At 52.4% G+C, this 10,035-nt stretch overlaps 1 protein-coding gene across 1 annotated transcript in view; it reads left to right on the top strand.

Annotated features, from left to right (window-relative positions):
- The window catches only part of LOC105031078 (trinucleotide repeat-containing gene 18 protein), a 19,345-nt gene extending 9,606 nt beyond the window's left edge, over positions 1–9,739 (top strand). The window contains exons 4-11 of the mRNA XM_034295157.1: positions 330–1,083; positions 1,246–2,087; positions 3,986–4,067; positions 4,484–4,683; positions 5,583–5,729; positions 8,578–8,765; positions 8,837–9,203; positions 9,300–9,739. Coding sequence (XP_034151048.1) covers positions 330–1,083; positions 1,246–2,087; positions 3,986–4,067; positions 4,484–4,683; positions 5,583–5,729; positions 8,578–8,765; positions 8,837–9,203; positions 9,300–9,511 — 2,792 coding nt within the window. The 3' untranslated portion in view covers positions 9,512–9,739. The remainder of the gene's footprint in view (positions 1–329; positions 1,084–1,245; positions 2,088–3,985; positions 4,068–4,483; positions 4,684–5,582; positions 5,730–8,577; positions 8,766–8,836; positions 9,204–9,299) is intronic.
- Positions 9,740–10,035: the final 296 nt, after the last annotated feature.

Consider the following 10,035-nt stretch of genomic DNA (forward strand, 5'->3'; position numbering starts at 1 on the left):
GGGGGGGGGGGGGGGGGGGGGTTAGAGTATTTTTCCCTCGTCTGAGGAATAATAACACGTTATATTTTGGTGGACATCTGACGACGTCTGAATCGGAGTGGGAGGATTCGTGACGTGTCCCCTCATAGCGGCCGTTCTAGATACAACGTCCAGGTAGTGGGACAGAGATGGATGTTAAGCCCATCAGACTGGGCTCATGCTTTACAAGCCGCGTTCTTGGGAAATGTATACAGCTAATCTACTGGCCCGAGTAATTATTATTATTCATTTTAATTATTATTTGTTGGCACAACTTTTGTGACATGCTGTTGTTGTTGTTTGTTTCCCAGAGAGTTTCTACCTGCCGGTGTCGTTACCCCAGCAGTCCCTCCTCTCAGCCACCGGCCCTCCCTCTACTCCCTCCAGCTCCACCCACTCAGCCACCGGCCCTCCCTCTACTCCCTCCAGCTCCACCCACTCAGCCACCGGCCCTCCCTCTACTCCCTCCAGCTCCACCCACTCAGCCACCGGCCCTCCCTCTACTCCCTCCAGCTCCACGCCACCCCAGAGGAGCTCCCGAGAGGGGGTCAGAGAACGAGGCTGCCGCGGCGAGAGGGAGAGGTCCAGGGACGACCCGCGACCTCGCAGCGTGGTGGACCTGACGCAGGACGGGAGGAACGAGGACGAGAGGAAGGGGAGGAGCGGCGAGAGGGAACGGGACCGGGAACGAGAGAGGGAGCAGGCCTGGGCCTTCCTCCACCATCACTCGGCTACGCGTCTCCCCCCCCACCTTTCCAAGGGACCGGGGGCCTCTTCCGGACGCTACCTGGAGACGGAGGACCCTCGCCCTCATAACCACAACCCCGGCCCCCACGCGCACTCAGACAGGCCGAGGAAGGCCGACTCCGTCTGCTATGGACCCCCGCCCCTCCCCACCGCCCCCTCCGGCCTGTCCACCGGCCACGCGCACCAGGAGCCAGTCAGGGAACAGCGTGTGAGCGCGCCCACTTACGTGCCTTCTGTGGAGGTTTACGACGAGCGAACCGGGCCGATTCAGATCGCCTCGCAGGCCCGGGACAAACACGACAAACTGAGGGAGAGGGAGCAAGAAAGGGAGAGGGACAGACAGAGGGAGGAGAGGGAAAGAGAGCGGGAGGAGAGAGAAAGGGAGAGGCAAAGGGAGGAGAGGGAGAGGCAAAGGGAGGAGAGGGAGAGGCAAAGGGAGGAGAGACAGAAGGAGGAGAGGGAGAGGCAAAGGGAGGAGAGACAGAAGGAGGAGAAAGAGAGGGAGAGGGAGAGGCAGAGGGAGGAGAGGCAGAGGGAGGAGAGGCAGAGGGAGATCTACAAGTTTCCTGACAGGACTCTACTGGACCATCGTTCTTCTCTCCCTGCTGACTCCTCTGCTCCCAGGGGGAGGGAGGAGGGTTCAGTGATCCACTCCAGTGGACCCGCTATGAAAGGAGAGAGCTACGTCAGTCAAACCGGGCCCAGCCCAGACCCCATGGACATGCCCAAACACACCATCCGATTTGGCCTTGAACGGGTGGGGGAGGGCCCCAAATGGAACCCCATCAGCCCATTGGCCAATTACGCCACCAGTCACATGGCAGCTTTAGCGGCCCAGCACGGACACACACACTCCCCCCAGCCTCACCCGCCAGCCCAGCCTCACCCGCCAGCCCAGAGTGCAGACGAGGTGCCACGGCGTTACCTGGACCCCTCCGGGCTGTACCGCCCAGGCGGGGGAGGTGGGGGAGGGTGTAAGGGAGGCGGGGGGGAGGAGGTGTCAGCCATGCAGAGCCTAATCAAATACAGTGGGACCTTCCCCCCAGACGGCCAGGGGTCCTCCAGGCAGAATGCGGAGGCCCGCGCCTCCTTTGGGGGCCTGGGGAGCATGCGGCCGGAGGGGGTGGGTCCCGGGAGGTTAATGAAGAGGGAGCAGGAGCGTCCTGACAGTGCTCGATCTTTCGGGCGTGGTGAGGGAGTGGGACTGGGGGAAGGCGAGGTCCGCCACCTGCCGGTAGGAATCGCGGTGGCAGTGGCCCGGCAGAGAGACAGCAGGAACACGGACACCCAGAGACCCGTTCTGCTGCACGCCGGGGTCAAAGGTCAGCCTCAATCTCACATCTACATAGGGGGCGGGGCCTACGGCCTGGGGGTGGGCTAAGTGAGGTTTGAAATGCAGTTTGTCTCTGCTCCTGCTCTTCTCCAATTTGTTTGTAAAAATTTATTAGCCATGAAACTTCCAGTCAGTGCCCTCATCTAAAGAGCCAGGGGTAGAGCAGTCACACAACTCAGTACTAGTAAGATTTTACTCAGTGAAGCAGCTACCAAAAATGAACAATTAACTCAACCTATGCAGGTCCATAATTATTGTGTCCTGGAGCGTTTTTTATGATTTAGAATTAAATTGTTTGGTCCGTCCCTCAGGCCAGAGTTCACACTGGGTTGGGGTTCTGGGAGATGAAGAGTCTAGAGAGAAGACATTTCCTGTCATTCATCTCCATCTCAATCATGCTGTCTCGCCTGTATGAATGAAAAATGTAATTACATTTCTGCCTCTACCTGCTGTCTATGTCTCATCTGCCTCTACCTGCTGTCTCTGCCTCATCTGCCTCTACCCGCTGTCTCTGCCTCCTCTGCCTCTACCTCCTCTGTCTCTGTCTCATCTGCCTCTACCTCCTCTGTCTCTGCCTCTACCTCCTCTGTCTCTGCCTCTACCTCCTCTGTCTCTGCCTCTACCTCCTCTGTCTCTGCCTCTACCTCCTCTGTTTCTGTTTTCTCTCTGTATGATTGAAGCATGTTATTTCAGCTAAAAGCTAAGACTTCAGCTGTGTTGCTAAGCAATAGATTTGTCTTGGTGTGTGTGTGCGCGCGTGCAGGTTTGTATGGTGAGTAAAAGAGTGTGTGTTTGGGTGCTTGGGTTTGTATGCATGGTGTGTGTGTGTGTGTGTGTGTGTGTTCAATTCCTTGCTTGAACAGAGTGATTGGTCTACTGACATTAGTCCTTCACTCACAGAACACAATTGTTGTCCAGGATTACAGTAACCTTGGTAACAAGATAAAACCCTATTTCACAAAGCATGTGAAAGATGTCACACACAACTACACCACACAGACACACACATACCACACACACTGATACCACACAGACATCTCACAAATACTTACCTCACACACATACACTACACAAACACATCGCACAACACAAAAAACAGACAGTCATAGATGCGCACACACACACTGACAGGTCATAGGTTATACTGACAGGTCATAGGTTATACTGACAGGTTAAGTTTTTAAGCTATTTCTGGTGCAAAGGGCCCTTCTGCATACACCACACACTATAAACACGCTGCGCACACTAGACAAACTATTCACACACACTCTAGGGACATTACACACACACTGTAGGGACACTACACAAACACACACACACACACACACACACACACTGTAGGGACACTACACAAACACACACAGCACAATATAGGGACACAATGTAGGGGACACTACACACACAGCCTCATGTTTATCGCTAGCTAAGCCCTGCACACCAGGGGCCGTATTCACACAACATCTTAAGGCTAAAAGTGGCTCCCAACTTGCTTATTTAGGAGAAACGCTTAAAAACATTGGGCGTGACACTCCCCTATCAGCCAATCACTGTGGGCATAGTAGGCAAGCTTGTTCGTGGAACACGACATCATCCATAGCAACAGGGTCAACCCCGCCCTTTCTCTCAGCTTACGGTTTCTACCCCATTCCTTAGTAAAAGTTGGTCTCAGCAGCTGTTTGAATAGGTGTTAAGAGGAATCTCTTCGCTAGGAACTGTTACTGCTGTTTGGGAGTTCTTGGGAAATGTTTTGTGAATAGGGCCCCTGGGACAGAGCGTGACTAGTTAACTAACAGCAGTAAACACCATCTACGATACGCAGGCCGAAACCCCTTTAGATTTCACTGGTTTTTTCGGATGCTTTTCTGAATTCATTTTCTGTCCAATCAGACGAGGAGCGTGGTGACGAGCGGAGGCGTCACCATGACGACAGATTGGGGCGGTTGGAGCGCGAGCAGGAGAAGGTCCTCAGGTGAGAGGGATGGCTGATACCTCGCCTGTCAACCCTGGGGGTCTATTGATGGTTGATATGGTTACATAATACATCTTGACAATTGTTGGATTGGACATCATGATTGAATTATTTATTTCATAGAGATGAGACAAGATGACGACTGGTTTTAGTTGTGTTAACGGGGGGGGGGGGGGGGTTAGACATTCTGATGCAGTGTCAATCAGTCAAATGTTATTTTATAAAGCCCTTTTTACTTCAGCAGTTGTCACAAAGTCCTTTCACAGATACCCAGCCTGAAACCCCAAGGAGCAAACAACAAGAGTTAATGCACAGTGGCTAGGAAAAAGTCCCTAGTAGGGTCAAAATTAGAAAGAAACCTTGAGAGGGCCCAGACTCTGAGGTGGCCAGCTGTGTGTGTGTGTGTGTGTCATCAGAGAGAGTAAGGAGCTGGCAGAGTTCACCCAGATGCACCCTCCCCTGGTGTCCAGCACCCTGACCTCTAACCTCATGACTTCCAACCTCATTGTGACTGGAGGCTCTGCCCGTTGGCCCCACGACCCCTCACCCCTCACATCTCACCCTTGGATGCCCCGGCCAGGAGCACCTCCCGTCTGGCTGTCTGGGTCCCCCTACGGTACACACACACACACACACACACACACACACACACACACACACACACACACTGCTCTGTGAATCTGTCTGTGACAGGAATCTGTCTGTGACTTATGTCATGTTACCATCAGCTGACTAACATAAATCAGCTCAACACACTGACTTCACAGTTCTCAACTCAACACACTGGCTTCACAGTTCTCAACTCAACACACTGGCTTCACAATTCTCAACTCAAAACACTGGCTTCACAGTTCTCAACTCAACACACTGGCTTCACAGTTCTCAACTCAACACACTGGCTTCACAGTTCTCAACTCAACACACTGGCTTCACAGTTCTCAACTCAACACACTGGCTTCACAGTTCTCAACTCAACACACTGGCTTCACAGTTCTCAACTCAACACACTGACTTCACAGGTCACCTCTCAACACACTGGCTTCACAGTTCTCAACTCGACACACTGGCTTCACAGTTCTCAACTCGACACACTGGCTTCACAGTTCTCAACTCAACACACTGGCTTCACAGTTCTCAACTCAACACACTGACTTCACAGGTCACCTCTCAACACACTGGCTTCACAGTTCTCAACTCAACACACTGGCTTCACAGTTCTCAACTCAACACACTGGCTTTACAGTTCTCAACTCAACACACTGACTTCACAGGTCACCTCTCAAAACACTGGCTTCACAGTTCTCAACTCAACACACTGGCTTCACAGTTCTCAACTCAACACACTGGCTTCACAGTTCTCAACTCAACACACTGGCTTCACAGGTCACCTCTCATCACACTGACTTCACAATTCTGAACTCAATACTCGATACATTAGAGCTTTAAGTTGGATATTAAGATTGATCTCTCTCCCCTAATCTCTTTCTATCCCCTCTTTCTCTCACTCACTCACAGGTTTAGGCCCCTCCCCCTTGCACCAGGCCCTCCCCCCCGGCTACCCTTCGTCCCTGGGGGGGTCTCTGCCCTCCCCCTACCAGCTGGCCAGGGACCCCCAGTCAGGACAGCTACTGGTCATCCCCACAGAGCACATTCCACATTATGGTAATGTGTGGGTGTGTGTGTGGGTGTGGGTGTGGGTGTGGGTGTGGGTGTGGGTGTGTGCGCGCGCCGGGGGTGTGTGTGTCATGGGTGTGCGCGTGTGTCTGTTGTGGCTTTGGACATTTGTCCATGGTTCTCAAAATGACCAAATGGGGGAGAGGTATTCCTGCCTGGGTACTGTCCTGCATCCTCAGTTATACAAACGGCTCCCCCAGTCCAATCAGCCCAATAATGAAGTGTTGTTTCATATAGGCAGCAGGTGTTCGCGTCGATATTCAATATTGTCAGCCCCCTGTGATTTACCATTCCCATGAAATTCCTAATTCTGTGTGTGCTGTGATTCTGTCATGTGAACTTATTGCAGATGTTCCAAACATATAGTCCTTCAGTCGCAGTCCTCGTATTCAGTTTATTTTCCCTCCTGTTTAAAAACCAGATATGTTTGAAGAAAAACACTGGTTGTTGAAAAATGTATATTGCGAAGTTGTAAAAATTATTATAAGAAATATCAAGGGTGTTTTTGCAGTTTTTTGGGCTTTGCCTGGGCACTTGCCCTTCACAGATCTTATCAAATTATCTTCGTCATGTTGGAATGAAGATAATGTTCTCTTGGCTGGTGGGTTTTTTGAAAAAGGATTGGCTGTTTTTTTTTATTTACCTGTCAGTTATTTACCTGTACAGGAATATACGCTGTTCTCTCTCTAGACCTGTGAGCCGTCATGTCCACGTAGAACAAGCTTGTGATTAATCCTGTTGTGTCTAATGTTAACTCCAAACCGTCTCTAGTAGACCACGATCCGAACCGTCTCTAGTAGACCACGATCCGAACCGTCTCTAGTAGACCACGATCCGAACCGTCTCTAGTAGACCACGATCCAACCCGTCTCTAGTAGACCACGATCCAACCCGTCTCTAGTAGACCACGATCCAAACCGTCTCTAGTAGACCACGATCCAAACTGTCTCTAGTAGACCACGATCCAAACCGCTGTGTGCCTAATAGCTAAGAAGAGCGCCTAAATGTGGAAAATACAAAGGAAACATTCGCACATCAAAAAAGATGTGTGAATGTATGTCAAGGAAAGACAATGACCAGGAAAGTCATGAATGTGTGTAGACATTAGAGGAGAGTTTTGAATGTGTAGACATTAGAGGAGAGTTTTGAATGTGTGTAGACATTAGAGGAGAGTTTTGAATGTGTGTAGACATTAGAGGAGAGTTTTGAATGTGTGTAGACATTAGAGGAGAGTTTTGAATGTGTAGACATTAGAGGAGAGTTTTGAATGTGTGTAGACATTAGAGGAGAGTTTTGAATGTGTGTAGACATTAGAGGAGAGTTTTGAATGTGTGTAGACATTAGAGGAGAGTTTTGAATGCACTTTGGAACAAAGCAGAAGGGGTTCCTAACGTACACACTTCTCTGTGACAGTTTTCATTTATTTGACGACTAATGGAACCACTGGTCTTGCGTTGCTTGTTTTACATGTTGCGGTAAAACTAAGTATTGTCTCTTATGTGTTCATTTAAGTTTGGAGAAATTTTACCCGAATAGCAAATTTATTTTATAGCTGTTATTTAAATCCAGTTTAACACTCTCTCTCTGTGTCGCTCTCTCTCTCTCTGTGTCGCTCTCTCTCTCTCTGTGTCGCTCTCTCTCTCTCTGTGTCGCTCTCTCTCTCTCTGTGTCGCTCTCTCTCTCTCTGTGTCGCTCTCTCTCTCTCTCTGTGTCGCTCTCTCTCTCTCTCTCTCTGTGTGTCGCTCTCTCTCTCTCTCTCTCTGTGTCTCTCTCTCTGTGTCGCTCTCTCTCTCTCTGTGTCGCTCTCTCTCTCTCTGTGTCGCTCTCTCTCTCTCTGTGTCGCTCTCTCTCTCTCTGTGTCGCTCTCTCTCTCTCTCTGTGTCGCTCTCTCTCTCTCTGTGTCGCGCTCTCTCTCTCTCTCTCTCTGTGTCGCTCTCTCTCTCTCTCTCTCTCTCTGTGTCTCTCTCTCTCTCTCTCTCTCTCTGTGTCGCTCTCTCTCTCTCTCTCTCTGTGTCGCTCTCTCTCTCTCTCTCTGTGTCGCTCTCTCTCTCTCTCTCTCTGTGTCGCTCTCTCTCTCTCTCTCTCTGTGTCGCTCTCTCTCTCTCTCTCTCTGTGTCGCTCTCTCTCTCTCTCTCTCTGTGTCGCTCTCTCTCTCTCTCTCTCTGTGTCGCTCTCTCTCTCTCTCTCTCTGTGTCGCTCTCTCTCTCTCTCTCTCTGTGTCGCTCTCTCTCTCTCTCTCTCTGTGTCGCTCTCTCTCTCTCTCTCTCTCTCTCTCTGTGTCGCGCTCTCTCTCTCTCTCTCTGTGTCGCGCGCTCTCTCTCTCTCTCTCTGTGTCGCTCTCTCTCTCTCTCTCTCTCTCTGTGTCGCTCTCTCTCTCTCTCTCTCTCTCTGTGTCGCTCTCTCTCTCTCTCTCTCTCTCTCTGTGTCGCTCTCTCTCTCTCTCTCTCTCTCTCTGTGTCGCTCTCTCTCTCTCTCTCTCTCTGTGTCGCTCTCTCTCTCTCTCTCTCTCTGTGTCGCTCTCTCTCTCTCTCTCTCTCTGTGTCGCTCTCTCTCTCTCTCTCTCTGTGTCGCTCTCTCTCTCTCTCTCTCTCTCTGTGTCGCTCTCTCTCTCTCTCTCTCTCTGTGTCGCTCTCTCTCTCTCTCTCTCTCTGTGTCGCTCTCTCTCTCTCTCTCTCTCTCTGTGTCGCTCTCTCTCTCTCTCTCTCTCTGTGTCGCTCTCTCTCTCTGTGTCGCTCTCTCTGTGTCGCTCTCTCTCTCTCTGTGTCGCTCTCTCTCTCTCTGTGTCGCTCTCTGTGTCTCTCTCTCTCTCTCTCTCTCTGTGTGTGTGTCCCTCCAGGAGGTGATATGTTGGAGCGTGGCGGCGCCTCCGTGTGGCCTGGAGTATATGGGGCAGGCAGTTCTCTGCAGCATGCAGCCCAGCTCCAGATGCTGTCACAGCAACAGCTGCTGAGGCAACATGAACTGATGATGATTCAACAACACGCTGCACAGGTCCTCGAGCTGCAGAGGAACGCTCAACTAGTAGTAAGAAACACACAAACACACACACACACACACAGTGCAGGTAAACACAATGTAACACACTCTGTCCTCAGGAGCGTCTGAAGGCCAGTGAGCAGAGGGTGGAGCTTGAAGATAAGACGGACAAAAGGAGTTCCGAGACCAAACCCCGCCCCTCGCCACGCCCCACTCCCTCCCCCTCCCTACACTCCAGGAAAACTCCCCTCCGCACGCCTCCGCCTTCCACCTCCTCCCTCACCCCCCTGCCCTCTCCGAGACTCACTCTCAAACACGAGGAGGCTCAGAGAGAGTCCTCCTCCCCAGGCCCTCGTCCCCCCTCGTCCCACTCTGCCTCCCCTGCTCGCCCCTCCCCCCTGAGACCCAAGCAGGAAGCTGAGGAAGGGGAGGAGGTTGGGAGAGAGCAGGAGAAGAAGCAGATCTCCTTCCACAGTCCTTACTCAGGTACGCTCTGGTTTTGTTTGCCAATCAGGACCCTGACAGCTCATTTGATGGCAACATGTATTTTGACATGTATGTTGTTCTTGTGTGTTTGGACAGATATTGCCACCGGTTACACGTACCGGTCTATAAGTGCTCCGTTCAGTGGCCCCTTCCACCCCCTCCCCCACCCTACGGGGGATAACACCGCCTGCCCGGCCTCTAGGCGCCCCCCCCCCACACACCCAGCCACGGACAGTGGCCACAGATGTCAAGCCTCAGGGCCTGGAGCTCCGGCCAGACCAGGGGACCACGTTGAAGCAGGAGCCTGAACAGGAGCCACCCCAGCTGGGCTTGAGTGGTGCTGCTGTGGGCCCCCTGCTCCGGACCTGTAGCCCCCCGCGTTCTGTCAACCGGACAGACCAAGAAACAGGCAGACCAACCCTCACGTGCACACTTCCAAGCACACACTCAAGCCTCGGCCTTACTCACACACACTCCAGCCTTACACAAACACACACACACCCAGGGATGTCACAGACACACACACACCCCGGCCTGACGCAGACACGCACACACCCAGGCTTGTCGCAGACACGCACACACACCGGCCTGTCGCAGACACACACACACACCGGCCTGTCGCAGACACACACACACACCGGCCTGTCGCAGACACACACACACACCGGCCTGTCGCAGACACACACACACACCGGCCTGTCGCAGACACACACACACACCGGCCTGTCGCAGACACACACACACACCGGCCTGTCGCAGACACACACACACACCGGCCTGTCGCAGACACACACACACACCGGCCTGTCGCAGACACACACACACACCGGCC

Source organism: Esox lucius, chromosome 11 (genome assembly GCF_011004845.1).
Source record: "Esox lucius isolate fEsoLuc1 chromosome 11, fEsoLuc1.pri, whole genome shotgun sequence".
NCBI lineage: Eukaryota > Metazoa > Chordata > Actinopteri > Esociformes > Esocidae > Esox > Esox lucius.